Consider the following 23,124-nt stretch of genomic DNA (forward strand, 5'->3'; position numbering starts at 1 on the left):
TTTTAACATCCTTGATTACTAATGAGATTAAGCATCTTTTTTTATGTGTAATGGGTTCTTCAGAGAAATAGAACCAGTAGGATATATATTGGGGGTACCAAAAAAATGCATGCACATTTTAAGAGATATTATCTATATATTAGTTTTTGAAGTTGAATTGAATTATGATGGCAATGTGTAGTATGATGTTCGCTCAAAAGATGGCATTAATCAAATGAATGCTAGCGTCACCATGCAACAGGCAGGACAGTGAAAGAAAATGGCAGAAGCACAGTTGTCATTTGAGGAGCGCAAGACCATTTTGAAGTGTTTTTTGAAATTTGAGAATGTGAAAGTACAATGATGGAGGCATGAGTATGCAACAGAATCTCCAACATGCCTAACAATGGCACGCATTCATGATAAGTTTGAGGTGCATGGCATTGTGTGTGATGCGTGTAAGGGAAGATCCAGGAGGCCCAGCACAGCAACAAGTCCTGCTTCTTCTGCTGTGGTGTTGGAACAGTTTACACGCTCGCCACAGAAGTCTACCAAACAATGTTCGCTATAATCAGAAGTGTCTGGACGCTGATGATAACCATTCTGAGCACCTCTTGTAATTGCAGAAGTCAAAAGTGACTTGTGTTCATCTTTCATTACCAGTATATATTGAGTATAACAATTTTAATACAGTTTTGTCCTTTGTTAAAATGTGTATACATTTTTTGGCACTCTCTGTATACATATAGTATTATATATAATACTATCATATATTATATTATATATAATACTATATGTATAATATTATATATATAGTATATATTATGTAATATTATATATGCGAGGTGTGATCACAAAATACAGTGAATGTTTAAATTAAAAAAATGTATTACAGTAAAAGACACATTGCCATTAATCCCTCTCAAAATACTCCCCCTCGCTTTTAACACACTTAGTTCTTGTCAGTTTCTGACATTTCTGGAAGTCCTCTTTCAGGAGTGTCTTTACTTCATCCTCCATCATGACAACACTCCATGTCACACATCGTTTCTAGTACAGCAATTTCTGTCAAGTAAAAACATTACAGTGTGTCCTCATCAACCTTATTCACTGGATCTGGCACCGTGTGACTTCAGGCTCTTCCCCAAAGTCAAAATGACCATGAAAGGAAAATGTTTTGAATCGATTCAGGACATCAAGGCAGCCATGACAGCACAACTAAAGACACTAATGAAAAAGGACTTCCAGAATTGCTTCAGAAAGTGGCAAGAATGATGGGATAAGTGTGTTCGAAGCGAGGGGTGTTGTCACACAGCAGCCTAACCGACAGTCCCCCCCGTGTCTTTCCTTGAGGAAAGAAAAGTCTGAGACTGTGCCTTTTTGGGACTTTGCTTATCTCAATGTTTTACACCTTATGTCTCTCTGTTTGGTCCCCAAAAGATGGTTTTCAGCCAAAGACGGGTAAGATATTCACGTGAGATACAACCTAAGCCAGGCAGAACCAAGTGGGGACCCCCAATGAGCTGCCTTAGAAAAATCCGGGAAGGAGCCTTGCCTCCGCTTCCCCCTGCCTGGGAAAAGCCATTGCTGACTCTGGCTTTCCTCTCTCACCTGATTGTGAGAGAAGTCTTGAGGACAATCAAGATCAGCTCTCTCCACTTATCTCAACGGAACTGTTACAACATGAGAGACTTGCCCCCCAGGGAGATGATGACTCACCTAAGTCATCACAAGACTTTCTGCTCCAGCTGCTTGGGGACAAAGATAATTGGTTTGATTCACTTTTGTGACATGATGTATGAGAGTCACAGACCGTGGAAAAGATAATGCTGCTTCCTTGTATGATTATCAATAAAAGCCACCAGTCGGCCCGATTCGGGGCTCCAGTCTCTGGTGACTGCGAAACCCCCTGGCCTTCTAAGATTTAACTGCATTAAGTCTCTGTTTCTTTCTTTCTTAAAACCTAACCCAACGCCACCCCTTCTCGCACCCTCACTGCTCCTGTTGCGCTGGACGCGACAGAGGGGGAGTATTTTGAGGGGGAAGAATGGCAGTGTGTCTTTTACTGTAACAATATTTTTTATGTAATTAAACATTCACCATATCTTTTGATCACACCTCATTAATAAATAAGGAAGTTAAAATTGAAACTACGATGAGGATTTATTTAATACCCAATAAACAGCCTCATGTAATTATGGAGCCTGGAAAGTATAAAAATATGCAGTCTGGGCTGGCAAGCTGGAGACCCAGGAAAGTTGAGGGTGCAGATGAAGTCTACATACAGGCCATCTGCTGGAGAATTCCCTCTTGCTAGGGGATGCCAGTCTTTTTGTTCAGGCCTTTAACTAATTAGATGAGACCATCCACATTGTGGAGCAAAATCTGCCTTACTCCCATTTCACCAATTTAAATGTTAAGCTCATCCAAAAACACCCTCGAACTTGACACGTAAAACTAACCATCATAATACATTTTTGAGCCATTTGTGCTTCCTCTTCTACGAAATTCCTGTTCAGATTTTGTTGTTGTTGTTTTTTGGCCCATTTTCCTGTTGATTCATTCATTCTTTAATTATTAATTTATAGAAGTTATTCATATTTTCTGGATACCAATTCTTTGTTTATTTTTGTGTTATAAATGTGTTCTTCCAATTTAAGATTCATCTTTTCACTGTGGTGTCTTTTGATGAACAGAAACCCTTAACTTTAATGTAGTAGACTTTGTCAATTTGATATGTTTAAGAAATCATTCCCTACCTTGAAGTCATTAGGGCATTCTCTGTAGTGTCATTTAAAAAGTTTTTTTGAAAATAATTTGCCTTTCATCTTTAGGTCTTAAATCTACCTAAAACTAGTTTTGTTATATGAAGTAAGGGTCCAATTCCTTTATTTATTTATTTTTCCTTTCTTCATTTGGATATCCAGTTACCTAAGTACCATTTATGGAAAAGACTGTCCTTTCCCCAGCTGGTCTGTGCTATTTGCCTTGTGATAAGTGTTCACATGTTTCAATTTCTGTGTTCTCTATTTTATTTCATTTGTCTGACAATTGTTGGTCAATACCATGTTATCTCAATTACTTTAATTTTTAAAGTCTTTATATCCGGTAGGACAAATTTTCCCATCTCATTCTTCTTTTCAGATGTTTTGGTTGTTCTTGGGCTATTGTACTTGCATTTAAATCTTTTTTTGTGTGTGGAGGAAAAAAGGGAGAGTTTTGTTTTCATTCTTTTTTGGACCTCAGGTATAGAAGATTGAGTAGATTACACTTCTCTGTTCATGCCTTGTTATTATCATTATTGGTTTGTACAAGGCTCCATTCCTGTTTTATTTATCTATTTATTAATTATATTTTATCTCTAGTCTTCACTCCTATTCTCTTCCCCCATGGGTTACCATCTAATCTTTTTCTAATGTGCTTTTTATTTGTGTGTGTCCTTCTAAAATGTGTATTGATATATTTTGTACAATTATAAAAATTCTCATCCATGGTGTTATTTTAAATTTCTCTTGGTTTCTAACTTTTGTGCCTCATCTTATGTTTCAAAAATTCATCCCTGTTACCCTCTAGTCAGTTGATTTTAACTATTGTAGATCTGCACATATACATTTTGTTTGCTTGCTTGACTCCAAATAATGCTGCATTGAGTGGTATCGTTGTCCCTTCATGGACATTGTCAGATTTCTTAGGGATATGTACCCAGGAGTGGGCTTGCTGAGATATAAGGTGGGCAGTACATAATTTGACTAGATAGTACCTAATAAGTCTGCTTATTAACTTTTGGGGCTTCTTCTTTTTAAAATTGCCTGATTAATTTGCCCATTTTTCTATTAGGGCTACTCAGATTTTCTTATTTATTTGCAGTTCCATATTTTCTTCTCTGTATTAGTCCCTTGTCAATTTTAAAATTATAAATATCATCTCCTATTCTTTTATCAATCTATTAACTTTGGTCATAGTGTCCTTTGTTGAATAAAAATTCTTAATATTGATATAATAAAATTGATCACTTTATCAATATTTTTGGCCTTGTGTTTGTGATTCTTCCCAACTATAGGTCACAAGATATTTTAAAATATTTTCTTCTATTAACTTCATAGTTTTACCTTTGCATTAAGTTATTTATTCTATTTGAAGTTCAACTTTGTATGTGATATTAAGTAGAATTTCCATTTAATTAATTTATTTTTAAATAAAATGAGCAGTTTTGCCCACAGCAACTACTAAATAACCTGTCATTCCCCCGCATTGATTTATGGTGCCATCTTTATCATATGGCAATTTCCCATATATACATGAGAATGTCTCTGTGAGCTCTCTATTCTAGATCATTGGTTTATTTATTTTTTTCCATCAAAACCACTTTTTAAAAATTTTAAAGACAATTTATATAGAGACGTTTTAGGTTCACAGCAAAATCGAGAAGAATGTCCCCCCAGCCCCTATGCATACATAGCTTCTTCCATTATCAACATCCCCCAGCAGAATGGGACAATGTTACAATTCATGAACCTGCACTGACACATCATAATCACCCAAAGTTCATAGTTTGTCTTAGGGTTCACTCTTGGTGTTGTATATTTTATGAATTTGGACAAATATATAATGACGTGTATCCATCATTATAGTATCATACAGAGTATTTGTTTTTAAACCGTCAAAGTGTGCGTGTGTGTGTGCGTGTGTGTGTTTTAGACATTTATTTATTTATTTAATTGGGGAAGGGGGACAGGACTTTATTGGGGCACAGTGTGTACTTCCAGGACTTTATTCCAAGTCAAGTTGTTGTCCTTTCAGTCTTAGTTGTGGAGGGCGCAGCTCAGCTCCAGGTCCAGTTGCCTGTTGCTAGTTGCAGGGGGCACAGCCCACCATCCCTTGTGGGAGTCGAACCGGCAACCTTGTGGTTGACAGGACACACTCCAACCAACTGAGCCATGAGGGAGGCAACTCAGCTCAAGATGCCGTGTCGAGGAGTTGTGGTTGAGAGCCCACTTGCCCATGTGGGAATCGAACCGGCAGCCTTTGGAGTTAGGAGGATGGAGCTCTAACTGACTGAGCCACCGGGCCGGCCCCCATACAGAGTATTTCAACTGCCCTAAAAATCCTCTGTGTTCTGCTTATTCATCCTTCCTTCTTACCCCAACACCTACAAACCACTGATCTTTTTCGTCTCTATAGCTTTGCCTTTTCCAGAATGTCAAATAGTTGGAATCATAAAGTACGTAATGAATCATAATAGTTGGAATCATAATGTACGTAATTTTCAGATTGGCTTCTTTCACTTAGTAATAGGCCTTTAAATTTCCTCTATGTCTTTTCATGGCTTGATAGATTATTTCTCTTTCACACTGAATAATATTCCATTGTCTGGATGTACCACGTTTATTTATTCATTCATCTACTGAGGACCATCTTGGTTGCTTCTGAGTTGTGACAATTATGAATATAAAACTGCTATAAACATCTGTGCGCAGGTGTTTGTGTAGACATGTTTTCACCTCCTTTGGGTAAATAATAAGGAGCATGACCGATGGATCGTATGGTAAAGGTATGTTTAGTTTTGTAAGAAACCACCACTTGTCTTCCAATGTGGCTGTACCATTCTGCATCCTCATCAACAATGAATGATAGTTCCTGCTGCTTCACATCCTCACCAGCATTTGGTGTTGTTAGTGTTCTGGATTTTGGCCATTCTAATAGGTGTGTATCTCATTGTTTTAATTTGCATTTCTCTGATGACCCATGATGTGAAGCATCTTTTCATATGCTTATTTGCCATCTGTATATCTTCTTTGGTGAGGTGTCTGTTAACATATTTTGCTCATTTTTCAATTGAGTTGTTTGTTTTCTTGTTGTTGAGTGTTAAGAGATTTTTGTATATTTTGGATAACAGTCCTTTATCAGATATGTCTTTTGCAAATATTTTGCTTCCAGTCTGTGTCTTGTCTTCTCATTTCCTTGACATTGTTTTTTGCAGAGCAGATAGTTTTAATTTTAATGAAGTCCAGGCTATCAAATATCTCTTTCACAGATCAGCCTTTGGTGGTGTATCTAAAAAGTCATTGCCATACCCAAGGTCATCTAGTTTTCTCCTACGCTATCTTTTAGGAATTTTAAAGTTTGGTTTTACATTTATGTTGATGATCCATTTTGAGTTAATTTTTGTGAAGCGTGTAAGGTTTGTGTCTAAATTAATTTTTTCGCATGTGGATGTCCAGTTGTTCCAGCATCATTTGTTTGTTTGTTTTTTTTTTTTTAGCAATAAATACTTTTATTTATAATGAGGAACAGTTGAAATATGGAAGGAAATGATAGAATGACAGGATTTCCTGTAAAGTATGTGAACAAAGCAATAACACACAAGGTGTCTTCATAAACAGCCCTGGTCGTTTTTACATAAATGCCTGACATGACCTTTTGTGCTTTTGAGCTACTTCAGTTACAGTAACAACAGAGAAAGTAGCCAAAAGCATTTCCTATCAATTCAAATGTTTTCCTCTGAATGTGAATCAATGCGTGAAAACCAATTCATATCCCATGTTCAGACACACTCAGAAATGCTATGTACAGGCACACAGACAGGGTAAAAAATATACATATATGCCCTTATTTCATTTTCTTTAAAAATATTACATTAAGAGAGCAGCAGCAAGCACATATAGGCTGGGGAAAGAAAGAGCAGGCTAAACTGTTATGAAGCAGGCTTATCTTCATAACTAAGCTGTTATGAAATGGGAGTCACCAAATTAGCATTCCTAAGTCACGGGAGTCTGAATGACTTCACTGAGATTTGTCCTAAATAATTAACAAGTCAAACACTTTTTCCTGAAGAACTGAGAACTTTGCAATATTAAAGAACCATTTCATTACTTAGCCATTAAAATTCATGGACCCCTTCAATTGTAAATACTTGAAACTTTAAGTTTAAATTACTTAACTCTTTCCTGTACTTATCTAGAATATATATCATGATGTTGCCTCAACACCAATATGGAAATGACTGGCAGGCAAGACACTGGTGAAGGAGATTAGACAAGAGTAAGAAGGAGGAAGCATTCATGAACTTGAGTGGTGGTGAGAACGCACAACAGAATAACATAAAGAGGGCCGGCCTGGTGGCTCAGGTGGTTGGAGCTCTGTGCTCCTGGCGCTGCAGGCTGCTGGTTCAATTCCCACATGGGCCAGTGGGCTTTTAACAACAAGGTTGCCGGTTCAACTCCTCGAGTCCCACAAGGGATGGTGGGCTCCGCCTCCTCCAACTAAGACTGAACACAGCACCTTGAGCTGAGCTGCCACTGAACTCCGAGATGGCTCAGTTGGTTGGAGTGTGTCCTCTCAACCACAAGGTTGCTGGTTAGACTCTTACAAGGGATGGTGGGCTGCACCCGCCCCCCTCCTGCAACTAACAACGGCAACTGGACCTGGAGCTGAGCTGCGCCCTCCACAATTAAGATCGAAAGGACATCAACTTGACTTGGAAAAACTTCTGGAAGTACACACTATTCCCCCAATAAATTCCTGTTCCCCTTCCCTAATTAAAACAAAAATCTTTAAAAAACAAAAAAGAATAACATAAAGACCAGCATCATTTGTTGAAAAGAGTATCTTTGCTTCACTGTATCACCTTTGCAATCAGTTGACTATATGTGAGTTTATTCCTGGGCTCTTGATTTTGTTCTATTGATCTATTTGTTTATTCTTTCACCAATACCACACTCTATGAGTCCTCCAACTTTGTTCCTCTCCTTTGATATTGTGTTGGCAATTTTGGGTCTTATGTCTCTCCATACAAACTTTTGAATAAGTCTGTCCATATCCACAAAATAACTCACTGGGATTTTGATTGGGACCACCCTGTTTTATAAATTTTTATTTGTTTTGTTTTTAGTTATGCATTTGGAGACTTTTAATTAATATATGATTGAGGGGCAAGTTCTACTCTTCACTTTCCTTTTTTTATGTAACTTAGCTACAGTATTCATTTTTTGAGTTTTTAGAGTAAGTTTATCAACTTAAAAAACCTAACTAGACTTGATTGGGGTTGCAGTGAATTTATAGACTAATTTGTGCAACATATTTATTTCTTTGTTCTTGCTTAGAGCTTTAAAATTTTCTTTATACAAATCTTGTGTACTCTTATTTAATACCTACAGGCTTTATAATTTTAATTTTATTGAATATAATATAAATTTATAGAATATAATTTTATTGCTATTGTGAATAGTATCTTATTTTTGCTTATATTTTCAAATTGGTTAATGTTGGTATGGAGAAATGATGTCGAGTTCTGTAGGTTGGTTTTGTATTCTGCAACTTGGCTAACTTCTATTATTAATTCTAAAAGTATGTGTGTTGATTTGGTTTTGACAATATACTATCCTTTTTTCTAATACTTACACTATTTTTAAAATTTTCTTTCATTCTAACTTTGCCTAGGCCTTCCAGTTAAGCAATAGCAGTGAGAGCAACCATCTGTATCTTGTTCCCCCTTTTTGAAGGGAGTATATCTATAGTTTCTTCATTAAGCATAATGCTTGCTGTTATGACTTCAGTTTATAAGTTTACTAAGTCAAGGAATTTCCTTCTATTTCTATTTTTCTAAAAGTGTTTATAAAATACCTTTTCTGCATGAATTAAGAAAAACAACCCGGACATGTGATCGGCCGTGTTGATAGAAACAGAAATTCAAAACATGCTTTTTGTCAGACCATTGAAACATCGTTAAACACACAATGGGTGCATGGTAGGCTCTAACAAACAGGTAAGGCCATAGGACATTTGGGAATAATTGAAGAAAAAGCTTAACAAATTTAAAGAAAAACAAAACACACATTTATTAATCATTTATTATGTGCCAAATCTAACAACTCTATGAAGTAAGTCCCATTATCACTCCCAGTTTACAGATGAGGAAACTGAGGTACAGAGTGGTTCACACAGCTAATAAGTGAAGGACTGAGATTAGACCTTAGGCATCCTGGCTCCAGAGCCCACTATCTTAACATTATACTTTGCCCTTTCACAAAAGCAATCTGGCTGAAGTGGAAATCTATATTAATGATAATTGAGAGACCTCAGGCAAGTTTGCTTATTAAAAAAACAGTGTGACTCATACATGTTTCCATATATCTCTTAGATATGCTTTAGAAATATACATAAAAATATTTTGGATATACGTGGTTGTGGTAAATTGTTTTGTTGTTCTTGTTTAAAGATCACCTCTACCATTGAATCAGAGCCATGAATTCTAGGCCTGGTGGTCATTCCAGGGATCCTTGCACCTGATACCAACGAATATTAATCAAGCATTTTCTATATGCTGGTCACATTCTCATGTTACATTCGTTAATGCAGGGTTTCTCAACATCGGCACTGTTGATATTTGGGGCTGAAAAATTCTTGGTGTGGGGGGCTGTACTCTGCACTGTAAGATGTTTAGCAGCATCCTTGGATTCTGCACACTAGATACCGTAACACCTCTGTCCCCGCTTGTGACAACCAAAAATGTCTGCAGACATTGTCAAATGTCCTCTGGGGGTGGAAATCACCCTGGGTTCACAATCACTGTATTCATGTATTTAATTCTTCACAAAAATCCTACGTGGTAACTACTATGATTATCATTTCCATTTTATCAACGAGGAAATGTAGCTTACACAGAAATTAATGAACTTTCCCAAAGTGACACCTAATACATAGGTGCTGCAACTGGGATTCAAGTCCAGCTTCTGAGCTTAACTGTGAAACTTTGCCACCTTCTAACCACTTGTTGATCTAAAGGAACTCTGAACAGTATGATCCTTTGTGCCCTCAGAAAAACCTCAAAAACAATGTTTTTGGCCTGATTTCTGCAGATACTGGGATCTGAAAAGCGGGGCGTGCATACGCATCTTCAGTGGCCATAAGGGGACAATCACTTGCATGGATTTATGTAAGAACAGGCTCGTCTCTGGAGCAAGAGATTGCCAGGTGAAAGGTGAGAAGGAAATGCCTGAACTTTCTAAGAGTTTCCCCAAATCGATCGGATGCCAAAATACATGTTTTGCTCATTTATATACCATGTGTCCCCGAAAATAAGACCTACCCTGAAAATAAGCCCCAGTTAAGATCGTCAGCCAGACGGACGCATTTAGTACGTTATGACGATGTTCCAGAAGAAGATGACATGACTGTATATGAATAAATGTAGATTATTGTACATGAAAAAATAAAACATCCCCTGAAAATATGCTCTAATGCGTCTTTTGGAGCAAAAATTAATATAAGACCCGGTCTTATTTTCAGGGAAATACGGTAGGCAGTCATTTATTCTTTTATTCATCCATCCACTCATCCACATATCTATTGATCCATTCTTCGACAACTGTTTGTTGAATACTTACACCATATAGACACTGTGCTAGGAGTTAAGGGAAAGAAATGAATATGATATGATCCTTTTGATAAGGTTTTTTATTTTGTCAAGAGGCTCGTAGTCTCCTAATGTAGATAAATATCTAAATACATAATGGGGGATATAATAAATATGTGAATAATAACAGCTGCCATTTATTGAGTACTAACTTTGTGACTGTGACAGGTGCTTTATGTATATTATCTTATTTAACCCTCAAAGGAACCCTGTGAAATGGATGTAGATGAGGAATCTGAAACTCAGAGAGAAAAACAACTTGCCTCCAAATCAAGCTGCTAAGTGGTAGAGTGGGGATTTGAACCCAAGAGCTGTTTGACTCTAAATCAGGGGCTCCTAACCAACATGCAGAGTTGTAAGGGACCCTAGATGTAAAAGGGAGAGCACCACTAACAGGGTGCTATTTGAGTGTGATCTTGACGATGAGGAGCTCTACAGGTGGACGGAGAGTGGAGGACATTCCAAGGAGAAGGAATGGCAGAGGCAAATTCACAGAAGGTTGAAGAAAATGGGGAATTCAGGAAATTGGCCCTTGCTTGGTATGACTGGACAGCAGCATGTGTTGTTGGAGATAAGGAAGTTTGTGGCCAGATTATCAAGGGGCTTCTGCACCATTGTAGGAAATTAAGTTTATCCTGTAGGACGTGGGAAGCTATAAATGCATTGACATGATCATATGTGTTTGAGAAAGGTAACTCTAGGGATACCTAGTGTAGAAGGATTTTGAGGGAGTGACTAAGTGGAGACAGGGGACAAGTTAAGACACTACTCAGTCTAGAGAATTGTAGTGTTTTCATACTATCGGAGAACAGGCAGGTGTGAAAAAACTGAGATGGATGTGAATTTACATCAGATGGCACAGACTCACAGAAGGGAGATTTCTAGAGGGAGAGTTGACAGGACTTCACTACCAATTGGATATCAAAAGTGAGAAAGACAGAGGGCAAATGATGAGGCCAGACTTTTAACCTCAGGCCACTAGGTATATGGATGTGCCATTAATGGAATATAGGAGCTACAGGGGATCAGTAGGGTAGAGGGAGGAATGGAAGAGGAGGTGTGGCTTCAATTTGGAACATGTTGAGGGTGGTAGGCAGAATAATGGCCAAAAAAAGATATTCACATCTTAATCCCTAGAACCTGTGACTATATTACCTTGCATGGCAAAAGGGACTTTGCAGATGTGATTAAGTTAAGGACATTAAAATGGGGACATTATCCTGGGTTATCAATGTGAGCCCATGAGTAATCAATCACATGGATCCCTAAAAACAGAAACTTTCTTGTCTGTGATCAAAGGGAGACGTGATTGCGGAAGAATGGTCAGGGAGACGCAGTGTTGCTGGCTTGAAGATGGAGGAAGGGGGACATGAGCCAAGGAGCATGGGTGATCCCTAAAAGGTGGAAAAGGCAAGGAAATGGGCCCCCTCCCCCAGAGTATCCATAAAGGAACACAGTCTTGCTGACACCTTGATTTTAGCTTTGTGAGGTTATGTTGGACTTCGGTAAGATAGTAAACTTGTGTTGTTTCCAGCCACTAAGCTTGTGGGAATTTGTCACAGAAGTAATAGAAAGCTAATGCATTGAAGTATGGGATTCTCAAGGATATCCAGGTGAGGATTGAAAGAGGAAGATACAGGCAGTGGCTATACCGGTCTGGAGCTCCAGGTATGTCGATTTGGTGGTTATCAATTATAATGAAAGGTGGAAGCCTTTCGTTATGTGGATGAAATTTCCCTTGCAAATCTGGAGGAAAGAGTGAAAAGAGAAGAGAAGTAAGGGACCCAGGAAGCCATAGCATGTTAGGGGTAGGTGGAGGAAAAATGTGTGGAAAATGGAGAAGAGGGTGGTGTTACATACGGAAACACTCAGACCTGCTTAAAATACTCCTTACCTCTTTACCCTCCTCGACCTGAATGAAAGTCTCGCTGCCGTGATTGCTTTGAGGAGTAGAGCACAAAGGATGAAAGGATGAGGGTCTGAAGATAGAAGGGCAGACAAGGCCTCCAACCTTGACAGTCTTCTGGGGCCACAGGCAGGGCTGGAACTAGGGCAAGGGGAGTCAAAAGTGATGCACGAAATACATGATGAAAAATATATCAAAAGACCTCTCTTATCCTAATCCTGGCCCTGGCCACCAGCCTGCCTGCTTCCCCTGGGCTCTTCCCACCTACCCGGGTGACCAAAATAGAGGGAAAAAGCGATAATTGGAGACCTGAAAGGTTAACTTCCCACTTTAAATTCTTTAAACCAGGGTACCTTGCCAATGAATCTTTTAATTCATCTTTCAATTTTCACATTGCTAATTTGATGAGACGGCCAATATATATGTACAGATAAGTGGGGAGGGGGACGCATACTTAGATAGTTAGGGTTAATCTAGCGTGCATGGTTAAGAGAATGGCCTCTGGATCCTGAGTCCCTGGGTTAAATTCCAACTGAATCTTCTTACCACCTGTGCAATCTTGAGCAGGTTACTGACCTCTCTATGTCTCAGTTTCCTCATCTGTATAGTGTGGAATATTAATAGTACTTGTGTTGTGAAGATGAATTAACACATGTCAAGCACTTTGAATATTGCCTGGCTTATTGTTAGTACGATATAAGTATGAGCTGCGGTTATTCTGTCTTAGGTTACACGTTCTGTTGCCTGGGAGGTAATTTGGGGGCTGAAGAAGCTGACTTTAATGTTCTCATCCTTGAATTTGTGGTGCCCATTTTCAGTTTTTGCCTTTAAGCTGTTCTCCCAACTACCCATTTACTCTATCCACCCAACTTACAGTACACCAGGCAGTTGCTCTGGCACCATCTATGTAGAAGCAGCCCTAAACCTGCCCCCAGCTGTGAGAAGCTCTCAATTGGTAAAATCCAAGTCAGATTCAGAAATATTTAAAAATGTATATGAAGGTAGACAGTTTTCTTTTGGGGATAGAAGGTGTAAGTCAGGAGAATAGCATCTGGGAAGAACGACGCCATGAAACTTGCCGTGATTTTCCTGAAATCTACTCCATAGCAAACATTTTTCATGCTTGAAGAGGAATGTGTTTGGAGATGAGCTGTCCAGCACTTGGACCCCCAGGCTAAGTTCTGGGGTCAGAGCCCAGGTCTAGGCATTGCTGCCTCTCCCAAAGGCCATGGTCAGGGAGCTCTGTGTGGCAGGTCCCTGGAGCTGCCGGTGAGCCTGCAGGGCTGCTGGGCCAGGCGAAGGCCTGCTGGGGTCTGACGTGATGAGCTCTGCTAGTCGTAGCTTCTGTGACGCGGTGTGGAACTCCACTGTAACCTGACTTCATCCCCCTCCTCCTCCTCATCCCAACCTCTCTCTCTACCTCTGCCTTCCAGCATGGGATGTAGAGACAGGGAAGTGCCTGAAGACCTTTAAACACAAAGACCCCATCTTGGCCACCAGGATCAATGACACCTACATCGTGAGCAGCTGTGAGCGAGGGATAGTCAAAGTGTGGCACATTGTCACGGCTCAGCTTGTAAAGGTGAGGGAGGTGGGCAGTGGAGGGAACGGGCACTGGTGGGGATGGATTGGAGGAGACTGATGTTTTCCCCCCATGTAGCCCCCCAGACCACCCCAGAGCAGAAGGGGAAGCCCCCTTGCTCCCCCACAAGGTGGTCATTCTGAGTTGGTGGAGGGTCAGGGCCCATGTGACTCACGTTGTCATGGAAGTGGTAGTGGCAGACTGCACTCTGATGCGGCATGATATATATGGGCTCAGGATGTTTCAACAGTGTAGAGATAAAGCACCTTTTTCTTTTCTAGAATATTCTACCCCAATTCTGGCATGGGGTAAGGGGACGAACAAAGTCACAATGATTTTTCTCCTTACTCTCTGATGAGAACATTGACTGTCTTGAAAGTGATCGAATGTTCCCACACACAAAATGTTCTTGTTCGATTTGAAACCACCTGGCCCTAGTGGGTAATGGTGAGATATCATTTATGCCAGGAGCACAAGATCATAGTGAGAAGCTGTTGGCCTTGCTGGTGGATTTTTTTCCTACCAATCCTGTCACTTAATCTAACCAGTTTTGTAGGCACGGGGATGCCCCAGGTGCCCACTGGAGCCTGGTAAGGAGCTGGGAACGGTACACTTGACCCTTTACTTTCTGGCAGCAGAGAATGCTGAATTCTGCCCCTGTCTGGTACTCCAGGAAGATGGGGCTTGCCTCAGCCACAGAACCATCGGGAGCAAGTCCTCTCCCTGATCGCGTTCTCCCTTCATTGGGAAGAGAGCTCTGGAAAGAGGGAGGCCTGGACTCCACAGGCCTTCTTAGTGAAGTCACCTTAGTTAAGTACCAAGTGAGTAGTAATCATGGACTGGTGGAGTGTGGTGCTGGAATTCATCTAAAGAAGCCTCCAGCTTTGGCCCTTGAAGGAGTCACAGTTTGAGCTGAAGATGGGCTGAAATCAGAGGCATCTTTCCTTGCAGACTCTCAATGGCCACGAGGGAGCTGTGAAGTGTCTGTGCTTTGACCGGTGGCATCTCCTCTCGGGAAGTACTGACGGCCTGGTCATGGCCTGGAGCATGGTGGGAAAGTATGAGCGATGCCTCATGGCCTTCAAGCATCCAAAGTACGTGCCAGGAAAGCCCTATCTGATGAATGGAGTGCTCTGTTCTTTTTGCGTCACAGCCTAGACTTCGATTTGGGGCAGATCAGTTCCTTCTGCTGTCTGCTGACATTTTGTTCCCATTGCTCCTCACCCATTTCTGTTTCCCTCCTCCTCTACCTGTTACCCATATCACCCCAGCACCCTCTGTTTGGCTAGTCCCTCTCCCACCCTGACTTGTTTTTATTAAGAAATAACAATAATAGATGTGGATTTTGAGAAGTGTTTGAAATGTTATACTTATGATACATGTGATATATCTGTTACCTACCAAACCTATGAATGTTCGCGGAACCATCCCAAGTAATGCCAAATCCACTAAAATTAGAATTCTTGGAATTGATCTTTACCCCAGCAATCCTGTGTTCACAGAAGCTTAAAATGATCCAAGAGACAAAGGTTTAAAAATAACTAAGGGCTTAAAGAAGGAGCTTACTTAAAGCCTGTGGGCTAGATTCTATTCCAGGATATCTGTTGAAGGATTTCATTTTACAATTCCAATCCCAGTTTAGTGGTGGTGGCTGCTTGGAGCCATTTGAGAAGCAGTCTGAGGTCACTTCTGGGCTGTTTGGAAAGGCTATTGTGGTCAGTTAATGGTTTTATTATGGCCATAGGTTTTACAGGCTGCTCTCTGCCACTCTGTACTACATGAATAATTCTTCTTCCTCTGAGTGCAGTATAAACAGTTTCAGGGAGAGACACTGATTAAAAGAGTTAATGGATCTTCCAGGGGATCTATCAGGGGATAGTTATTTAGTAAAACGTGGCCCTAGATTTCCTTATACCCTCATAAGAACCTCTTGAATAGGCACACTGGCTTTGTGGGAGGTGAAAGGGGATTTGGAGAGTATGTGTATATATATTTTATATATATTATATAAATATGCATAATATATACAATATATATAAAATATATGTACATATACATATACATATATATTATATATGTATAATCTCCAAATCGGGGTACCAAAAAATGTATGCACATGACTTGTATTCATCTTTTGTTATTGGTATATATTGAGTATTACAATTTTAGTACAGTTTTTTTCCTTGCTTAAGTGTGTATACACGTTTTTGGCATCCTCTCTACGTGGTCTGTCTGTGGCCTACGACTGCATTATGGATGAGTGGGTGCTGGGTAGGGCCTGTGTTCAGTGATTTATCCAACCCTTAAGTGCCTCTCAGTAAGTCTCATAGCGTGTCATATGGATTATCCAACCTTTTCTTCACATTCCCTTTCTGCCCCCTTTTCTCCTCTCACTCTTGGATGCCTATTATGCATATGTTGATGTGTGATGATGTCACACAGGTTTCTGAAGTTCCATCCATTTTTCTTCATTCTTTTTCCTTTCTGTTCTTTAGACTGGATAATCTCAATTGATCTCTCTTCAAGGACTTTGCTCATCTGCCTCCTTGAATTTGCTGTTGAGCCCCTCTAGTAAATTTTCATTGTTCAACTCCAGAATTTCAATTTGGATCCTTTTATAACTTCTAACTTTATTGATATTCTCTATTTGGTGAGACACTGTTTTATACTTTCCATTAGCCGTTTGTACATATCGAAATAGATGATTTCAAGTCTTTATCTAGAAAGCTCAACCATTGGGCTTCCTTGGGGACAGTTTCTATTGATTACTTTTCCCTGCATATGGGCCATACTCTCTAGTATCTTTTTATGCTTTATAATGTTTTGTTGAAAACTGGAATTTGAATATTTCATTTTTTATTATTAAATTTATTGGGGTAACATTGGTTTAATAACATTATATAAAAATCACATATACAAATTTATAATACGACATATATTATGTGCTCACCAACCAAAGGTGATGGTCTCCTTCCATCACCATATATTTGATCCCCTTTACCCTCTTCATCCTCCCCCCACCCCTTTCCCCTCTGGTAACCACCATTCTCTTGTCTGTATCTATGAGTTTTTTTTTTGTTTGTTTATTCACTTGTTGCTTTTTTTTTTTTTTAATTTTTATTATTGGGGAAGGGAAACAGGACTTTATTGGGGAACAGTGTGTACTTCCAGGACTTTTTCCAAGTCAAGTTGTTGTCCTTTCAATCTTAGTTGTGAAGGGTGCAGTTCAGCTCCAGGTTTTGGTTATATATCCCACATATGAGTGAAATTATGTGGTTCTTGTCCTTTTCTGCCTGACTTATTTCACTTAGCACAATACTCTTAAGATCCAACCATTTGTTGTTGCAAATCACAGTATTTCATCATTTTTATGGCTGAGTAGTATTTCATTTCATATATATACCACATCTTCTTTATGCAATCATCTGTTGAAGGACAATTGGGTTGCTTCCATGTCTTGGCTATTGTAAATAATGCTGCAGTGAACATATCGGTACATGTATCTTTATGAAATAGTGTTTTCAGATTTTGGGGGTAGATACCCAGAAGAGGGATTGCTGGGTCATATGGTAGCTCCATTTCTAAGTTTTTGAGAAACCTTCATACTGTTTTCCATGGTGGCTGCACCAATTTACATTCCTCCCAGCAGTGCACAAGGGATCCCTTTGCTCCACATCCTCTCCAATACTTGTTATTTCTTGTCTTATTGGTAGTAGCCATTCTAATGAGTATGAGGTGATATCTCATTGTGATTTTGATATGCATTTCCCTTATAACTAGTGATGTTGAGCATTTTTTCATGTATCTTTTGGCCATCTATATGTCTTCTGTGGAACAGTGTCTATTCAGGTTCTCTGCCCATTTTTTAAATTGGATTGTTTATTTTTTCTTGTTGAGTTGTACCAGTTCTTTATAAATTTTTGATATTAGCTCCTTATTGGAGGTATCATTTACAAATATCTTCTTCCATTTGGTTGGTTGTCTGTCTTGTTGATGGTTTCTTCAGCTGTGTAGAAGCTTTTATTTTTGCCTTTACTGCCCTTGCCTTTGGGGTCAAGTTTTCAAAGTCCCCTCTGAGACCAAGGTTCATAAGTTTAGTGCCTATGTTTTCTTCTATGATTCTTATTGTTTCAGGTCTTATATTTAAGTCTGCAATCAATTTTGAGTTAATTTTTGTGTATGGTGCCAGATAGCAGGCTAGTTTCATTCTTTCGCATGTGGTTTTCCCAACACCATTTATTGAAGAGGCTTCCCATTCTTCATTGTATGTTTTTGGCTTCTTTGTTGAAAATTAGTTGCTCGTATATGTATAGGTTTATCTCTGGACTCTCAGTTCTTTTCCAGAGGTCTATGTGTCTGTTTTTCTGACAATACCATACTGTTTTGATTATTATAGCTCTGTAGTATAGTTTGAAGTGAGGGATTGTGATACTTCTGGCTTTGTTCTTTTTTTTTTTTCCCTAAGGATTGCTTTTGCTATTTGGGGGTCTTTTGTGGTTCCACACACATTTGAGAATTTTTTTATTCTATTTCTGTGAGAAATGCTGGAATTTTGATAGAGCTTGCATTAAGTCTATATACTGCTTTAAGTAATGTGATCATTTTAACAATGTTAATTCTTCTAATTTACAAACATGGAATATCTTTCTATTTCTTTATGTCTTCTTCAGTTCTTTCAACAATGTCACATAGTTTTCAGTGTACGTGTCCTTCACCTCTTTTGTTATGTTTATTCCTAGGTATTTTATTCTTTTTGCTGGGATGTAAATGGGATTGTTTTCTACATTTCTCTTTCTGATATTTCATTATTATTATATAGGAATGCAACAGATTCTTGTATATTGATTTTGTATCCTGAAACTTTACTATGTTTACTTATTGTTTCTAAAAGTTTTTTTGTGTGTGGAGTCTTTATGGTTTTCTATATATAGAACCATGTCATTTGCAAAGAGTGATAGTTTTACTTCTTTATTTCCAATTTGAATGCCTTTTATTTCTTTTGCTTGCCTGATTGCTCTGGCTAGAACTTCCCATACTATGTTGAATAACAGTGGTGAGAGTGGGCATCTTTGTCTTGTTCCTGATATTAGAAGAAAAGGTTTCAGCTTTTTATCACTAAGCATGATATTAGGTGTGGGTTTGTTATACAGAGCCTTCATTATGTTGAGATGTGTTCCTTCTATACCTACTTTGTTGAGAGTTTTATTATAAATGGGTGTTGCATCTTATCAAATGCTTTTTTTCTCTATTGATTTGATGATATGATTTTTATCTTTTATTTTGTTAATGTGGTGTATCACCTTGATTGCTTTACAGATATTAAACCATCCTTGCATTCCCACTTGACTATGATGTATTATTCTTTTAATGTATTGTTGTATTCAATTTGCTAGTGTTTTGTTTAGGATTTTTGCATGTATGTTCATCAGAGATATTGTCCTGTAATTTCCTTTTTCGTGTGTTTTCCTTGCCTGGTTTTGGTATCAGGGTAATGTTGGCCTTGTAAAACAAGTTAGGAAGTATTCCCTCTTTTTCCAATTTGAATATTTTAATATGACAACTGTGGAAATCAAATCTCTCTCATCCCCAGAGTTTGTTTTTGTTGTTGCTTATTGTAGTTTTTAGTGTTTGTTTGTTTGGTGTGTCTGTATTTTTTGTGTTGTTTGGCTACTGAAGTCCCTGTTTTATTACCTTGGTGGTACACTAGTGACTGGAAAAAGATTTACTTGAATACCTGGGAATATCTCCCATTCTTTGTCAAGGGATTATGTATGCCTATCAAGGGAAGCCTTCAACACTCAGCCAGGCAGGTTACAACTCTGCCTTAGCTATTACTTCCTGTTTGTGCAGAACATCAAGGTTAGCCAAGAGTGAGCGCTTAGGGGTATTTCAGTTTTTCCCAAGCAGATGCACAACCATGTATGTGGCCATATAGAGTTCCAGAAATATGTATGAGCTTTTAAAAGTCCTGTGGACATTTTATTCCCCAGATTTTTCTTCAAAGATTTTTGGTTAGTGTATTGTTTGCTTCAACAGGTATCTATTGCCTTAGGCAGCAGTGCTGAAAATATTTGCCTATAAATGTTTTCAACAAATCCTACCTAGGTAACAGCTTTAGCTCTTGGTGAGTTTCTAGTAAGGTGAAATAAATACAAGTTTTTTTGAGTCACTCTCCCAGGGAACTACCAGAGAGGTCAAATAATTCATTGTGAATGAGGTCTGTTCTGTTTTCTCCAGTACCAGGAATTCAGGCTGTCATTTTCATGGCTAGCACTGGGCTGGGAGTTAAGAAAGGGACTAGGCTTCTTGGTGAGACTAAGCCATTTTTCTTGTCTAAGCTTCCTGGGTTGCTGCAAGCCTTTGATTATTTTCCAGAGTTCCTAAAAAGTTGACAGTTTTTTGCCATTTTTTTCATTGCTTTTATGGAATTTTGGAGTTCCTGTTTCTACCATTTTCAGTGGCATCACTCTCTGCAGTGTCTTTTAATAAAGAAGGAACAAAGATGGAGACAAATGACATTTCTAGGGCAGAGATAAATCTGAAAGGAAACTAGTCTCTGCTAGGATCGTAATAACCACTACTAAGTCAGGTACTGGGCTGTTTTTGAAATATCTTCATTAATTTAATCACGGCAGCAATTCTCTGAGGCAGAAATCACTATCCCTTTTTCATAGAAAAGAAAACTGAAGATTGAGAGGTTAAGTTACTTTCTCAAGGTTGCATAGCCAGTAAGTGGTAGAATCAAGTTTTTATCCCAGGTTCTGATCTCACAGCCTATGCTTTTTGCCACTGGGCTGATATAGGCTGAACTACAAAATGTCAGAGGAATGAACCTAAAAAAAGTGCAGACCCAGCTCAGCAAGATCAAAAGAGATAAAGATAGAGGCAAACCCTTTCATCACAAGGCATCTTTCCTAGTGTTGGATTCCCCTATAGATGGACTATGATGCACTTAGGATACCAATAAAATTGTTGTATTTACATCTTAGAAAAAAACTAGAACTTTGTTGGACTTTCTTATACTTAATGTATACTTTATATCTATCTGTCTATCTATCTATCAATTATCAATCAATCAATCAATCAATCATCTATCTATCATCTATCACATGAAAAGGGATTCAAGCCACATTGGCCTCTTTGCTGTTCTTTGAATATGCTAAGTATGCTCCTCCCTTTCAAGGACTTTGTTATTTCTTTTTTTGGTAGTGGTTGGGTCCTTGAAAAATCTTAATCTGGCCCTTGGATCTGACCAAGGCTAAGGCCAAATGGTATGGGATGGGGGTGGGTGTCATCCTTTTAACACACTGTAGCAATGATCATATTTTGAAACACAAGCCAACACTCACTTTTTCAACAAATATTTATTGAGGGCCTGCTATGGGCTAGGCCCTGTGCTGGGCAAGCCCAGATGAATAAGACAGGGGTTGTGCCCAAGAGGCTGTCAGTATGTGTGTGTGTGTTTGTGGGGGAGATCGAGACAAGAGATGGTTTTATGGAGAAAGTAGCACATGAGCTAGTCCATGGATGAAATTAGATGGGTAGAGATGGCAGGGATGGGTGGACTTGCTTTGTGTATAAGATCAAACGAATTGGTGACATCAAATTCAACTTTTCAGTATCATTAACAGGAATGGGATAATTACACTTCTCAGAATTGAATACTCCACATACCTGGAGTCCCACTTGGACCCGGCTATTGTAGGGAGGATTTTGTTAAAGGCATTTGTCTATCTCCTCGGTCCTTTCTATTTTCTTGCTAGTCATCACAAAAGGGAAACAACAAATCTTATACCTGGGAACAATTTTGTCCTGAAAGAATGAAAGCCACCAATTTAAGACCCAAAATAAACTGTTCAAATGTCACGTTTTTGCTTCATGTAAACATAGTCATTTTCCCTTTTGTTATGTTTTTTTTCTTCAATAATACTATTTGAAAAGGAATCAAAATGTTAAATAATTCCCAGCATGACTTTTGTAGAAGTCAATAGCTGGGAATCAAATTGTAAAAGAAAAGCATGATTAATCAATAGATCCCCCTGCCCACCCAACCCCCAAATTGTGGCATAAGCCTTTGTATTTTGCCATCTTGTGGCACTGTGACCACATTGCAGGAAAAGTACCTGCAGAATGGGAAGAGAGTGCAACCATGTCTTGAGGGTTAGTGGTTTACATCCAGAATTATAAAATGATGGCAAACATCTTTTCATGGAGAGTTATAACCACTGCCTCCCAACTATGCATGAAATACCCGGAACTACAGAAAACCTCGGCAGTTTACCAGAGATGGTTACCACCTGTTCCCCTGTTCCCTTCCAGGGAGGTGCTGCATGTGGCTCTTCTCTTCCTCCGAGTCATCAGTGCCTGTGCAGATGGCAAGATCCGCATTTACAATTTCCTAAATGGGAACTGTCTGAAGGTGATGAAAATCAATGGCAGAGGTGATCCTGTGCTGTCCTTCTTTATTCAGGGCAACAGGTGGGTGGTAGGTGTGAAGGGGGGAGCTGTGAGCACTTCTGTTTGGATGAATTTTTTCTCTGGCATACCAGCCCTGGATTTGCTGGCAGTAGGAGAGAGTGGGTAAAACTGGCTCCATTCCAGTTTTGGCTGGAGGAGAGTAATAGTCTTACGAGGGACTAATCGGACTTTGCACCCAACTTAGCAATTAGAGTTCACATTACTCTTCATTTGTTCTGAATGCCTGGGCAAATCATGCAGTGAGTGCCTATGGCTTTGCTGCAGGGCCCCCAGTTCAGCAAACCTGGCCCTGCTTGCTCCCTGAGCATGCATTCTGCTGTCTAAGAGCTCCACCAGCTGTTTCTAATGCTTCACTTCTGATGCAGAGACCTCCAGGAGGGTGGGAGATGGCAGTATCAGGGGGTCCAGTGTCCAGTGGGGGCCGTACTGAGCAGGTGAGTTTCTAGAAACCAGAACCAAGATTAAGCTAATTGTGTATTATACTATGTTTGTTATATGCTATGTTCAGGGTGATAGTATGTGGAAATATCCAAATAGAATTATCTTTTAAATTCTACCACAGGTTCACTTGAGACATCAGTTAATCTCTTGAACCATATTGCCTTCCTTTTAATAAAACTTTGCTAATACTATTTCCCATCTTAAAGAGGTTGGGCTGGTAATAAGCCTCATTAAATAAACACTTTTCAGTTACAAGGTAATAATGTTAAAAAAAGAATCACCTCTGACTTTTTCTCATTCATGACATCTGAAGGGAGAAAATTT

General features: G+C 39.1%; 1 protein-coding gene across 1 annotated transcript in view; it reads left to right on the forward strand.

Annotated features, from left to right (window-relative positions):
* The window catches only part of FBXW10B (F-box and WD repeat domain containing 10B), a 40,255-nt gene that overhangs the window by 11,851 nt on the left and 5,280 nt on the right, over positions 1-23,124 (forward strand). The window contains exons 8-11 of the mRNA XM_033089135.1: positions 9,837-9,958; positions 13,733-13,881; positions 14,833-14,975; positions 22,201-22,359. Of these exons, the coding sequence (XP_032945026.1) occupies positions 9,837-9,958; positions 13,733-13,881; positions 14,833-14,975; positions 22,201-22,359 (573 nt within the window). The remainder of the gene's footprint in view (positions 1-9,836; positions 9,959-13,732; positions 13,882-14,832; positions 14,976-22,200; positions 22,360-23,124) is intronic.

The sequence above is a fragment of the Rhinolophus ferrumequinum genome, chromosome 21 (assembly GCF_004115265.2).
Source record: "Rhinolophus ferrumequinum isolate MPI-CBG mRhiFer1 chromosome 21, mRhiFer1_v1.p, whole genome shotgun sequence".
In the NCBI taxonomy this organism is placed as follows: Eukaryota; Metazoa; Chordata; class Mammalia; order Chiroptera; family Rhinolophidae; genus Rhinolophus; species Rhinolophus ferrumequinum.